The 15267-nt window shown below is 41.2% G+C and overlaps 1 protein-coding gene across 1 annotated transcript in view; it reads right to left on the minus strand.

Annotated features, from left to right (window-relative positions):
- Positions 1-2622: 2622 nt before the first annotated feature.
- fam135b (family with sequence similarity 135 member B) overlaps positions 2623-15267 on the minus strand; it is a 37091-nt gene continuing 24446 nt past the window's right edge. Inside the window, exons 10-19 of the mRNA XM_041054067.1 lie at positions 13699-13772; positions 13459-13613; positions 11338-13348; positions 10115-10281; positions 9739-9830; positions 9515-9612; positions 8405-8556; positions 8100-8210; positions 7451-7564; positions 2623-6044 (exon numbers count right to left, since the gene is read on the minus strand). Coding sequence (XP_040910001.1) covers positions 5839-6044; positions 7451-7564; positions 8100-8210; positions 8405-8556; positions 9515-9612; positions 9739-9830; positions 10115-10281; positions 11338-13348; positions 13459-13613; positions 13699-13772 — 3180 coding nt within the window. The 3' untranslated portion in view covers positions 2623-5838. The remainder of the gene's footprint in view (positions 6045-7450; positions 7565-8099; positions 8211-8404; positions 8557-9514; positions 9613-9738; positions 9831-10114; positions 10282-11337; positions 13349-13458; positions 13614-13698; positions 13773-15267) is intronic.

Here is a 15267-nt window from a genome sequence, read left to right on the forward strand (position 1 = left end):
ATGTCATTCCCATCAGCCTCAGCTCTACTTTTGTACTAATTAGCTAATGTTGGCATGATAACATGTTACAGCTATTTATACTTAATAGCATTGTGAGTAAGCCCACATTAGCATTTAGCTCTAAGCACCGCTGTGCCTCACCAAAATGGTGGATTTCTGGACAAAAAATGTCAAATTCGTGGTTTACTACTTTGACACTATCACTCCCATTAGCATATTTGCAGGTTTTGTTTTTTGGTTTTGAAATAATAAGTGATAAGTAATAAGTGATAAATAACAAGTAATAAATATTCCAGTGATGAGACAAGAGGACACATAGTACTGATTTAAAAAAGCGAAAAATCAGTTACTGATATTGATTTACATCCCTGTCAAGCCCCATTATGGTCACTTTGTGTTATGGAGCACACTTCACTTGTTTTTGAAAGCAAGTACTTTGTGCCAGGGTGTTATTGTTCTTAGTTGGAACATGCTCTCAACTGAAAATTCTCCAAACAAATACATAAACATGATTGTGCAGAAGGATGTGTCACAGTTTGTTTTCCGCTTTAGCAAGTTGTACACCTCCAGACTTAAGAAAACATAAAAAAAATAGAAAGACATCCTTGAAAGTCCAGTTCTGCTGCATTTGTGCTGCTTTACGTTCCTGATATTTGGGTGTGAAATCCTCATCAGTGTCATGGGAGATAATGAGACCATGTGAGATCTTATTACCTTCCAGCACCGACAGTTTCATGCAGCAATAATTACTCCCACTGGCGGCTTGCTTACTGACGGCGCCTGCCCAAAGTATCACTCTGGGACTAATGGTTTCCCTCCTTCACAAGGCAAACAATGGAATGAACACCGCTTCAATCAACTCCGAGTGATGGATTTAATGACAAACTCATTTTTCCTCCGCTTTATGGCTGAGGAGGAGCAACACACGCAGAATAGATGTGTCTCTGAGGGGATGTGTTTGTGCGAGAGCTGAGCTGTAAACAAGAGCGTGGCTTTTATTTGCTGTGATTTCATTGCATTTGATGATAACTGAATGTGACCAACCAATTGCTGTTAACTTGCAGCAAATGAACTGCATTACTATGTGTGAGCGTGGGTCCCTCATCAGTTTTGGGCGACAGAGTGATGTCTTTAGGGTCAGGGTTGAAAAATGAGCTCTATTGATTTCAGGGAGGGAAGAAACAGGGGAAAAAAAACAAGTAGAGAGACTCCAACTAGCCTCAGTTGGATCATGAGTTCAACATGCAGTGATAAATGGACGGTGGAATGAGAAAGAACACCCTGAAATCAAATTGAGTATGGATTGTTACGGCCTGGATTTATAGCTCTGGGGTATCTCAGACCTGGAAGTCATAAATTGATGCAGTTGAAATGGGGCATCAGTGGGGGATTGCTGCTATGATTCGTTTACTGCGCGTGTCACCGACGGACAATACAAATGTCGAGTCATTGTTGTCCCACAACAGGGCTCGTTAATAGAATATACACAGACAGAAGTTAAAGGCCGTGACAAATCTGCCTCTGTGGACCGAGGCAGGAAACAGCCACATATCTACACACAACACAAGCACCACTAAGGGATGCTGACAGGGTGACAGCCAGGGTGAGACCAGTATATTGGAGCAGGTGGAGCACAGAGGTCTTTTAGGAAAAATCAGTAAACAGTCTGATATGATGGAGCTGATAAGGTTTGGGTAATTACAGATAGTATTTGCTGCAGAATTGATTAATCGAATATACTGGCTGTTTGTTAAATATACTAGATAGACACAACATACAACAGAAAATTTATATGAGTTTTAGTTTTGTAATTTCTGGCCATAAGCCCTGAATGTGATAAAATTATGTGATAGCATTATGTGATAACATTATACACTACGATACAATGTTTAGTGCTGCAGCACTGGTAGAAAGAAATGAATGCATCATGATGGTCTCTTGTATTTCAAATCCGCATGTGCTGTCAACTACCTATGACAGGATGAAGTTGAACTGGAATATAGATCTGTAATATGTAATAGATATTTCAATCTATAAATTAAAGGTCACTATTCAGCTGTGACATCCCTCGTGCTGTGGCTAGTGGGCTGCCCTGGTCAAGCAAAGGAGATAACAGGCTGATGGTGAAGTTGTGGGGGTTGTGAGCTGATCCAGTTTATAAGATCTCCTGAAAGCCAGAGTACATAGCTGTATACTGTTAAGGTAAAACAGGAAGTAGTTCAGTTTTACTGCTCAGCCTGTGAAAGCGGATGTGTAACGTCCTCTGTGGCTCTGATGAGAGCAAATACATTTTTAAAATTAAATTAAATTCAATTTAGTATGTTGATGATACCCAGTCTACTTTTAATTAAGCTCTAGAATCTCCTTAGTTACTGGATAAAATGGCATTTTTTAAAAAAGTGCATTTTCATTGACTGAAACCATAAATATTTGATTTTTATAAGAATACTGGCAAAGATTAAAAAAGAAAAACAGGTTGAAAAAACAGAATTTTCCTTTAAGTATAAGGTGAAGTTGACAGGAACTGAAAGCAGGCTCACACACAAACAAGAAACCTATACATTATGCAAAAGGACCATTTTTATTGTAACATCATATCTGTTATAATAATGCTATGCTATGTATATATTTATATATATATTCATATTTATATTTTTACATAGAACACAAGCTACTAAGGAGTACATACAATACATACAGCAACATAGAAAAATATTAGAGTAGTATTGGCACAGATGAAGTAGTATTTACTGTTCATTTACATGTTATACATTCAGCAAAAGAACTGCAGAATGAAATAAATACATGTTCCTCACAGTGAAGTCAAACATTTTTTACATTCAGTTCACATGAAGGATGCTCCACCCAGCAGACAATGATAACACATTTCCTTTTGTACGCATGTTACACGCCATCCTCCAACAACCACACACACACACACGCACGCACAAATTACAAATGAACACATGACTCTCAGTAAAGGGCAATCAAATACAAAAAGGTTCAAGTCAGCTAGTTTTGAAGGTTGACAACACTTGCAAGGGTCTATTGGATTTATGGATCACAGATGAATTCACTCTCAGTTATGACGACAGCATTAATGTACACTTAACACTCTCAGAGACATATTCAGTCATAATAAACAAACAAACAAAATGTATACCATTCTATGTAAACAGGATTGTTAGCATAATGTAAATACTAATTTTCCTCATCTAATACTGGACTGCCTTTTACAGGACAGCAATCCATCTCACGGAACAGTTTCAAACCTGTATTTGCCCTTGAAGGGGCCAGCCTCAACACCACAATCACTTTTTCCCTCCATCGATTCCCGTTCACCCCTGTGGGTAAACACACACGGCCCTAAATGCAAACGCAAACAAGCTAAAGCCTCATCCATATACACTATGTGTGTTTGTGTGTGTGTGTGTTTTTTTGGGTTGAGAAATGATGCATGATGCATGGCAGCTCCTACAGATTGCTTACACAGCTTTGCTTAGTGGCTTTTTGAGAGCGATCCCTGTGTCCTAAAGGGGCCCATTTGATTAGAGTCAATCACGGTGACACTCTGTTTACCGTGCAGCGCCACACCTACAGCTTCCACACAGAAAAGAGCACTTTGCGATGTCATCGCTTGTTCTCCGAGACAGCACACTTTGAAGACAACACAATGCTTGAATGGCTGAGACAGGCAGCCGAGGTCAGTTTTTACAACGAGCGTGGGACGCAACCTTCAGATGTAAAGAAGCAGCGCATGTATAAACAAAAAGGAAAACAAGAAACAAAATAGCTGTTTGGACTTTATAAAGCTAGTGGAGGTTGATTCAAGGTTGTCAATAAAGTGCACTTGCCATCATACCAGTGCAAAGGTTAAATATAGCTCTCTATGTACATAACTACATATGCAGCAGATGCACAGCCACTGCTGGATACGAGACGTTTACGATAACAGTTCTCTGATGCCTGAACGTAAACATCATTTGATGGACAGCACAGTGATGAGGAAACAGTCCTCACCGGTATGCTGGAAAAGTACACCTCTCCTGTCACGCTTGATTGTGACAGCAGAGGTTGTGGAGGAAAAAAATAAATACAGTTTACACAACAGAGTTCTGATTTAGCTGAGATGATCAAAATATGGCATCAAACAACGTGAGACAGAGTCTGCTACGACGGTGCTTTCCTGCTATCACCATGCATCATACTTTTGAACTTTACTTTCAGTTTATAGAAAATAATAGTGTGTGAGGGAGAGTCTTGGCAGTGGGTACGTATAACACAAAATAATCCAGTTTTCCCAAAAAGAAAAAAGCGATGACACCCTGATCACGCCATTTAAAAAAATCATTTTGAAAGTGCACTGCAAAATCCATCCTCCTGCAGGGGATTTTAATCAGCAATTTAAAATGGTTCATTAAGAACATAATGGTCACTAGACCGTGAGATTGCACTATATAGTCCTGGGTAATGTGTTTCTTTCACATTTTATGTATAGTGTGTTTACTGTTGATTACATGAGTAAGCCTGTTTTCTGCCTTTCTGCCTCCTTGTTACATGATTCAAGGAGCTTACTACCTCACTAGCTTACAACTTGTAGTAGTAACCAAGCATTGCTTCCAAGGGGGCAAGGAACATGTCATTTACTAAGTTACATTACATTACATTTGTGGGTTACAAGTTACATTTAAAAAAAACGACTAGCCGCTGTGTAGTCCACTTTTTTGGTTTTGTAAATAGCAATGACGTTTGTGGGCGGAGCCAAACTGGTGGCAGAAAGTGACAGTTAGCCTTCTCTAGTTATTTTAATGGTTTGCCAGCAGGTTGAATGAGTGAAGAAGTGAACGATGAGGGATCCAAATCTAGACTTTCTGGATCCATGGATGGTTAGCTACTGTATAAACTGCATATGTGCCATGCAAAGTCTGCAAAGCCAAACTGCAGTCCAAACAATCGATTAAAAAGTGAAGGATTACATAGCAAGTAGAGCCGTTGGTATCAAAGATACTGTATTGCTCATTAGCTAATGCTTAGCTGATCAGGTTCAGTGGGTTAGGCTGACCTGATGTGCTGTTAAACATAAATAAACTAATAAAGTAAAAGTATGAAAAAGCGAACTCTTTAAATATCCACTATACTGGACTATAGGCTTCACTATAGTGTAACACTTCCAACTGCACTGTATTATAAACACTCTGATTTCCGTGATGAATCTGATGATGGATAACAAACAGAAGATCACATTGAGATGGACTACTTACACTGCACATACATAAACAGATAAAAAATAAATACTTTTAAACAATATACCCTTTTCTGTATAGGAACGTCTATGTTTTGTACAACAAAATACTTCATGTACAGTCAGGGGGATAAATGCTGTGCATCTGTTGCCTCGGTTCTAAGGATATTGTATGACTATCATCATGTAACCCTTAAAGAAGAAGTCAGTCAACCAGTGATGCTAAAGGCTCTAAACCAACTCTAAAGGGAACGCAGTTAAATGCTTTAGACCACAATTAGCATCTGTTAGTGTTCTGGCTGAGAGGTTATTCATAAGGCCAACAAAACACCAACAGTCAGTCCTGTGATAGGTGTCAGATGTTTTCTTTTGCATGGCTACACGTCAAACTCAGACTTTTGAGTTAGCAATTTGAACAGTCACAATACACTGCTAACAATCATAACCATTGGGATACACAGGTCTTGCCTCTTTGATACCAGGGATTATATACATTACATATACTGTACAAGGTGACGATAAAGACCTTTTCCTCCAAATCAGCTCTGTTAGCTACCATCAGATTCTGTCCCCGTCAGTCTGCAGTACTAGCACCTTTATTTGAAGTAGTTGAGCCCAGCCACTAAGAAGAACTTCTCCAGGAAAAGCTCAGAGTCCAAGACAGCAATGTGGGCAGCACGACCAATCAGGGTGTTGGCGGTGTTGGGCAGAGCATGAAACACATTCTGGCGGATCAGCCGGCACTCTTTGGCCTCCACGAGTGGCTGCAGGAGGTTATTGATCATCTCAGTGTACACAGGCCCTTCAGAGCAAAAGTGAGGAAAGTTATGGTGAGTCCTAATATGTACACGATACATCTTTTGTATCCAAATGTAGGAATAGGTTAATATCAGAAATGTAATGCTAAATGCTAACTTTTTTCTTGCGCTAGGCTTAGTTCAACAGCAAATTTGCACTCGTACACTGTTTATGTACTGTTTTTACTTAAAGCAATGGTTCTCAAACTGGGGGACGGGCCTCCCTGGGAGGCACAGAGCCACAGCCTGGGGGGGCGTGGATGACCAGGGGAAAAATATGGAGTGAAACTAAGACCTTTTGGGAAATATATTTTCTTGCCAAGACTTAGATAAGATAATCTGTGATTCTACAGGAAGACACTGTTGTTGTCACTGTATCCACTGAAGAAATACCGTAATCCGGCACATTACTGCCCGTAGAAACCATAACTTATAGGTTACACACTTTCTTTCCTCCAGATTAAACAAACAAATTATAATGTCTTAATTACTAAGCCTTAATGGTGCTGGCAGGTAGATTTTGTAAGAGTCAGGCCAGCTGTTACCTCCAGTTTTCAATCTCTGGGCTAAGTTAAGCTAACCAGCTGCTGGTTGTAGCTTGTATCAATCATCTCATCTAACTCTCCGCAAGAAAGTGAATAAGCCCAAAAAGCCAAACTGTTCCTTCTACACAGACTATAATTAATTGAAATCCATTCATGGATGACTCAGTGTATGTTTCCATCACTTAATAAGTGAATTGATCAAGACGACTCCCAAAAAATACACAATCCAGCTAAAGGGTCAACATCATTTGTATGGGTTTCAGTGCTGAGTTTCAGTGTCCTATGATGTACCTTACCAAGAACAAACTGTGGCAGAAACACTAACCCTAATATTTAAAATAAAATAGTCAAGGAAAGGTGTAAGGAAATATTACATTAGAGATTCTTTCACTCCATACAATGGATCATCACTCCTTGAGGTGCTGACCTACCGTAATCCTCTTTATCCCTACTGTTCCTTAGTCACTGTTCTTACAAAATTGTAACAACACAAATTTATAAACCTCGGAAACAACCAAATTACATTTTTTTAGAAGCCCAAACAGAATGTTGATAAGTCCACCGTGCTGTAGTTACCAAGTGATGCGTAGCTGCAGCCTCTTATTACACTTAAAGCCAGTATACGTAACAGTGGCCCTGTGGCAATTACAGGATAATGGTGTACTGTTTGCTAAAACAAAGTGTAATAGTAGCACAAGTAGGAAATAGACATAAAGTCAGCAAACTGATTCACTACCAAGTAGTACACAGGTACTAGGAGACAAAAAGTGGGACTGTCATTCTAAAATATTTAAAGATATTGTAAATATCAAAACTACAGATAAGAGAATCCAGTATAGCATTAGTATACAGTATGCACTCCTCACCTGTAGTTCTGTCTTTGAGAGCAGTTTTGCACATCTCTATTCTAGCAGAGTGGAAAGGAACATAACGGTCCTGAGGAGACGCAACCAATACCACATTCTTGAAGAACTGGAGCCCTAAAAGGACACAAAACAAACAAATAAATGAGGCTGCAGAGTGTGTGAGTGTGTGAGAGAGAGCAAGGAAGACAGAGGAAAGGAGTGAATTGCTTGTAAAACGCAAAGTACAGTCACAAAGTACAATGACAGGCTAGATACGATAAAACTGTGTTTTTTCTCTAGTCTCTTGTCAGTGTGCTTTTAAGAAAGTGCACTGGTGGGTTTCCGATGACAGGGTTTGGATCATTTTGTCAGCCTGCCACAGCTCTGGAGGGGGAAAAAATGCGTTTTCAGGCTTATCTTCTTCAAGCCTGTGTGACAAACGACTGCTTTGTTCCACTCACACAGTGGGGAGGCCTCTCACAGGCCTCTCACAGCTCGCTGGCAGGGGTTTGAGTGTTAGCGAGCTGACATACACAGAAATTTGACAAAAAAGACAAGATGACAACATTTTTATGAATATTTGAATAGACTATCTTTCAAGTAATAGTCTGCAAAGTGAGGGATTCAGTATATTGTCTCTGTTTTAAATTCGGCCGCTTTCGTACCGTACCTGGTTTCTGACTCAGGAGATAGAGGAATGTTTTCCGTGGATCAACATGATCTCTGAAGGTGAGCTGTAGCAAGGATCCCGATTTCTTCAGCTTCTGCATCAACCACAGACCTAAGCAACAAACACACACACACACCCTTGCTTTTTAAACACCCAGCACAGACGCTGAGCAGTATGGATGGTATTCTTAGATAAAAGACTAAGGAGCTGAGGAGCACAAAACATCGAAATGCAGCGCTGTACAGCATTGTAAAGACAGCACATCTGCAATGTGCATTTTTCTCAGAGCTGAGCAGTGGCCTCACCTGTGCTGACCAACGTGCTGTTGTTGTAGAGAGTTCCCAAGTGTGGGCCTGACAGCGAGAGGAAAGTGTGCAGTTTGGGCAAATAGCAGCGGAAGCGAGGCCTCGTCAGCACAGAGCGGATGATGATGTTCCCCAGAGAGTGGCCGATGAAGCTGTTGGCCGGAGACAAACAACTTTCAGAGAGATAAACTTGCAGCTAGAGTGGGTGGCTGGAAAAACAGTGCCTCCAACGCTGCTGACCTCTGACACTTTGCAATATCTTATTATAGCCCCTTCTGGAAGCAGGAACTAGTTCCAATGGATGCTGTTTGGAGATTTTAGCTACAACATTGGTAATTACAGAAAATTCATTAAGTTGCTAAATGTTTAAACACTGTCAAAGGCAATGACAACTTAATGATGCTAACATAGAGGACAAACCATACGAATTAATAGCATCTCCCCAGCAGTGGGAAATGTTAGATTCATGAAGCTATGTCTGTCACTTAGTTTAATTACTGTTTTGCAACAGCTCTACCCAAAATCCCTCATCGCCATGTCTGCTCTTTCTCATATGTCTCCTACCAAACTAAATATAGAGGTAATGTGGAAAGAACCAGATGCTGTTGTGGCAGTCCATTGCTTTTGTCTTTGATTCTCGCTCTCTAGAGAATACGCCACAATAAAAAAAGTTAACAAACTTGGGTGGAAACTCTTACAAAAAAATAAATTGGCACATTGAGGGCAATTAAGCAGGAAGATGAATAGCTTAATTTCAAGAAAACTAGGCAACACAGTGCTCCATAAAGGAGCACAGTATATCAAGTGAAAGTCAGAAACTTATTGGCACTGTATGATAAGACCTTTTCATCAATTTTGTGCCACATATCCATTTTGCGTTGTACAGTTTATATATATTATCATGAAAGTGACTTCTATAAGTTAAGGCATTGATGCAGAGCACAAGAATCAATGTACAGACTCTGCTGCCATCTACTGACTGAACTAAATGCTGCTTAAGTTGAGGATTGTCCCTGTTCTGACTTTGCCTCAAATAATCTGTCAAAATCAATCCAAAGGAGAGATGTCAGTAAGGTGTATGTTGCACGGTATTACAGTTGAACAACTGACCTTATCCTGCCTATGGTGAGATTGTACAGCTGGATATGCTGAATGATCTCATCCAGCAGCCTGTCTGTCATGGTGTCGAAATCTGCAAACGTGTCAGTCTGCAGGGAAACAGCAAAAAGAAAAGCACAGCCGTCAGCGCTCTATAAATTGCCTTAAAGCACTTTCACAGAATGTGACTGTACTTGTTATCAATTTGCTCCCGTCGCCGTCATCTGCAAATGTACCTGGTTCCTCTCAGACATGAGGAAGTCGAGCCTGGATCCTGGCAGCCCTAACTCAATGAAAGTCTTCACCAGCCGAAGGTCTGCGCTGTTTCCTGGAAGCAAAGAGGAAATTATTAACACACTTTCTGGCACAGCTCTTATGAAGAGTGCTCATTAATCATTCAAGAGACACCTGGAATATGTTTCAAGAAATTAGTATTCTCAGGCTATACAGTGTGATGTGATATTTTACGTTCGTAGGACATACCCTCAGAGACTATATTACATTTACAATGCTGAGAGGACACTGAAATCTAAAAAAGGATGTACAATATGCTGCGGATGTGTCAGATTAATAGCTATTACTTTCTTGAGGTTATGCTGTATGCAGACTCACCGTCAAGCCCGTGGACACACACTACAAGGTGTATGCCATCATCAAATTCCTCATCGTCCTCCTCAGGGGGGAAGTAGGGCAGATCTGATGCCAGGAGAGGAAGGTCACTGTACAAGTTGGCCTGAAAGCTCAACTCTTTGAACAACTCCTCTTTGGCTTTGTAGAAACTGGAATAAGGGGAAATGACATTCAGAAAAGAACAAGAGAGATTATATTCTGTATATGAAAAATAAATTGAAGAGGAAATTTCCAATAATGTGCAAAGACAAGCAAATATTGTAAACCATAGTTACCCACACGAATAAAAGGCTGATCTAAGCTAAAACTCCATCTCTTAAAGGTAAATCACTCCTACAGTTGTTTCCCTTTGGTCTAAAATATAATGGAAAACGTGCCTTGCATTTTTGTATTTGATTAATATCAGTTCACACTCCCCAGTTCCATTCAAACAAAGGCTAATGACCAAAAGTCTCCCAGACTTAGAAGTAGCTTCTCTAAGTTTTATTACCCTGTCATCCAGCCAGGTTACAGACTTTAAGCGTGTAGGAGTCCAAAAAAAAAAATCCGATTCCAGTTCCTGTACTTTCAGCTAATCATGATGGATTTGTCTGCACACCCTTTGAAGTGATTTAATACACTCAGGAGGCATTTCACCTCGTCTTGACTTCCTTGCTTCAAATTTTCTCTCACTTTATTTTGTTAAGCTAGGCTTTCCAAGCATGAGTAACTGCCAGCTACTGCATGACATGTCAACAGCTGTCTCTGCATACCCATAAAACCTTGTGCTTTGGCCTTGTTTCCAGTAGTTGGTGTGGATTATAATGTCACTCCTACAAAGTTTTCCTTGGAAGAGGGCCTGCATTTTCAGAAACATTCACCGAGGTCAGAAAGGCAGGTTGGAGGCTCTTTTAGACTCCAATCCCAAGTAGGTAGGCTGATGTGTTTGACTGACAAGACCCTGAGACGCAGTGTAAACACAGTTGCACTACTAAGTGTAGCATAATAGGCTATAGTTATAAGGTTAATAAGGTAGTAACTGGACAGGTGGTATTTTGGTAGCAGCTTTGGCATACTGATGAATAAGAAGGGCTAAGAATAATGAGGGCTAATGATACTGAGGTTTCATTTCACAGACTGTTGTTATTTGTCTAAGCAAATAGAGATAGTGGCATTCAGCACAATTTGTCCTTTGCTAACACTGTTTAGCTAAACCGTAAACTCACTTTAGCATTCTTTCGTTGGTCTCATCATCCATATTAAGGGGGTTAAGTGAAGATGTGGAGATGATACCAAAGGAGCCCAGGGGCTGATGGGTGATAGGTGAGGTAGCCTGGCGAGTGGACATTCCACTGATGGACGGAGAGTCTCGAAGAACAGAGGAAAATGGTAGACAGGTCGGGGCACAGGACACTGACATGTTCACCACCTCCACCATCTTCTTATTTACAAAGGCCAGCCCCGAGTTGGGGATTTTAGAGGACTTGTTCTGGCAGTCCAAAGGCTCTTTCTCACTGGATGATATTCCACTGACGTCAGCAAATGATATAATATCACTGGCTGTCAGCCCTGCAAGGTCATTGGGCCTCTGTGTGGTGGTCATACTGCTGGGAAGGCCGTTGGAGTATTGAAGCTCTGGAGGCTCTTGAAGTGTTTGGGAGCAATCCAGACTCTCCTTTTCCTCAACACCAAGCAGTTCAGCCTGATGGAGACTGTGGCACTCATCACCACTGTTAATTCTATCCTGATCTGCAGCACTTTTATGCACACATGGTTTGTTTCCACAGCCGCAGGGCACTGCTTCCGATTCAGTGAGATGCACATCCTCAACTGAGGCGCTCACTCCACTGATGTGTGTTTGACGGTTAATATTCTCCCCACAGCTGCCAACAAAAGCGCTTTCCTTCACATTAGGACTTTCTACTGACTCTTGTATAAGCAACACTTCAGACACATCACTTAACCCTGTCTTGGGTCTGTATGTTTCTGACAGGTAGTGTGGAGGCTTTGATTTTTCAGAGCTAATACTCTCCTGGAGAATATGGCCAAGATTTGTACCTGAACTTGTGTCTAATAAAGATGATTCAGATTGTTCTGAATCCAGGTTGCTGATCAAAGAAGAGCAGTTAATCTTACGTGAGTCCTGGCGCCGCACTAAGATCTTAGTATCTGCTTCCTGGTTGAGCAGCACATGGTCCTCCTCAGTGTCTTCTGGGCTACTTATCTGTGGTGCCGAGACTGACTTGGTCAGTTTGCTGAGCTGCCTCTGCTGCTGGTCCTCCTCATAGGGCAGGGAGCTAATAGAGGTGAGCGAGGCCTGTATACCTCCACTTGGAATACTGCCATTGCTCTCCATCTGCAAGCCTTCCAGAGAGCTGCGGTGGACCGGGTGGCGACGTTCTATTTGCTGTGGGAACTCCCGTTCACTAGAGAACTCTACAGGAGGTCGACCACGTAGTGTTGCCTCCACAGGCCAGGCTACTGAGCTGGGCTCACTCTCGATACCTGAGTCGGAAATAACAGAGGAAGAGCGCTTCATGATTTTGGAGCTGACCAGGCCTCCACGGTGAGTCATCTCCTTTCTGAGATCACCTGGAAAGGGAGATACAACTGGATGCGCGTAGGGTGTGGGTAGACTGATGAGAGGAACATCCTCACTCTCATCATCCATGGAGTGATTTAATGGCACTGCAATGCCAGACTCCTCTTCATTGTTTTCACCCTCTCTTGCATTGCTCTCATTTGTGGCATCACAAAGTTGGATGGTATTTTCTGTTACATTATGAACAGGAGACTCACCACTGCTGTTAGTAGAGTCAGTGAGAGGATTGTGGTTTGAGGTGTGAACCAGAACTGCTTCGTCTTTATATGGATCAACATCACAAGGCTTAATTGTGTTATACCTCAGGCCCGAACTACAGTTCTCCGCAATCTGGCCTTGTTTTTCTGGTGGTTCCTTCAAGTTTTCTGCCTCTGCTTGAGAGAGTTCAGCGCTGTCCTCAGGGGGAATGGGGCTCTGGATGCGTCTGATGTTGGTACGCGTCTTACTCTGCTCTGCTATAAAGGAGACATATGTGGGCAGGTCCATGCAGTCATCACTGTCCAAGGGATCCAAGGGTATTGCTGGTGATCTGGCTCCCTGGCTGCTTTCAGTAATCCTGTTGGAAGGAGTAATGGCAGGATCTGACTTGGTCCGCTCTTCAGTAGTTGCAGGCACTGGCACATGTGATGTCCACTCTGAAATAAAAAGGGACATTACAGTTCTAAAGTAAAGTATTTGCCTTGAAAAGGAAAAATCAGTGATTCGGTGTACATAACACATCGCTTTCACTGACCTACTGTATTACCTGTTTGAGGAGACTCCACATATCTGTCCTCAAAGATGATGGGCAGGCTGTTCCAGTCTCCATCGATGTCCAGGCACTCAACTGGCAAAGGAGGCATCTTGGTCAGGTAGTCTGAGCTCCGCACTTCTGCAGCTATCTGGCCATGTCTGTTGATTCTGAAGTACGAGGGCAATATCAGAAATAATACGCTTCTGTCCATTCATAGAATTATTTCTTCTCTTTCTGAGAAGACATACTTACAGTTCCTCTTGAAAAGTCAGAGATATCTCTTTGGGGTGTTCGGTGAAGAAGTATGCCTCTGAGAACCTCCTGACCTGGTGTTTCCAGAAACAGACAAAGCAGTTTTCACCTTAGCGGAGTTGCAATCTCATTTTTAATGGCATTAAAAGATGGGATGATTACAACAGTCTCAGTGAATCACCCAAGGTTAACATAGAAAGAAAGATTAAAATCACTCAGCTTTCCTCTTCCCCAGCTCCAATTAGAAATGCATCATCCTTGAAAGTCAGGCACTGTGACAGGCAGATCACCACAAACACTCTTTCTGGTGTATTTTCACCCCACAATAAGTACAAAATAAGTGTTAATTGAAATCCTAACTCCACTGGTGGATGGCAGCATGACAGTATCCCCTCGGGGTAATCAAATACCAAAGCAAACATGTTCATTATTTTCAGACAACTGAGACGAAACAGTGCCACATAAGAGAGCTCTGAGAGCCACTCTACTGTGAAGCACATATTCATATTAACCAGCTCAGTGATTAGATAGAAATTGCACTGAAAATTATATTAGCGTGCTCAGCTGGATTTAAGATTCGGAGGTCTGGAATGGCATCTTATCGTTTCGCTAATTTCCTTTGTAACACTCACAGATCCCTCTGACTCTTTAGAATTTGGTCAATTTAAGTCATCGTTAGAGGTGGATGGTAACGAGTTACATTTCCTCCATTATATGTACTGAAATCGTTGGAGTAGTTTTAATGCAGCATAATTTTTAATCTTAGTTGAAGGGATTTTAAAAAATCCTTACTTTTATTGCATAACATTTGGATACATTCACTATTCTACTTTTATGTATTGCATTCATGCACATTCTGTTCAGAGGTTGGTGGTCTGCTGATCCCAGGTCTGCTGTTACCCTATCCAGATGAGACAAAGCATCCTTGCCCTGACTTTTTTTCTTTTTCAGTTGTCAGAGTATGGTTTGGAAACAGCGCTAGCAGCTAATATTAACAGACCACAGGGCAGAGTGCAGCGAGCTGCTGTGAATGCTTGGTCTAAGGTCAGTACATCACTGACACTGAACTGACAGAGAACAGTAAGTGTACTTGTGTGAATGCTGATCAGTTGGACATGACTCACGTTAACGTTTCGAACACAAATGGTCTTCCTAAGGTAAAAGTGATGAAATGAACAGTTGTATGTAATAGGATTATTGTCTTCATGTCACATGAGATATTGAAACTATCAAAGGACACGTTACACAAGATAGCATGTTGAAACACTTTATATTTGACATAATAAACATGGCCCATGCATACCTGATTTTTCTAATTTATTCACTAAAGCATAATATAATGTAATATGGGAGTTGACCATAAAAGTATACAATTAAAAAATGTCTTTACATGTACTCAACATGAGTGTTATATTATATTTCAGTGTGGTATGAGACAATTCAATTCAATAGCTCGTAAGCCTTTTTGGAAAACAGTCCTTAAGGAGCTGCTTACAGAGCTAAGATGTCAGTGTTATGAAACCATTTTGATTGTTCTGCAGTATTTTTGTATTTTAGTGTGGGTGATGA

The sequence above is a fragment of the Toxotes jaculatrix genome, chromosome 13, assembly GCF_017976425.1.
Source record: "Toxotes jaculatrix isolate fToxJac2 chromosome 13, fToxJac2.pri, whole genome shotgun sequence".
In the NCBI taxonomy this organism is placed as follows: domain Eukaryota; kingdom Metazoa; phylum Chordata; class Actinopteri; family Toxotidae; genus Toxotes; species Toxotes jaculatrix.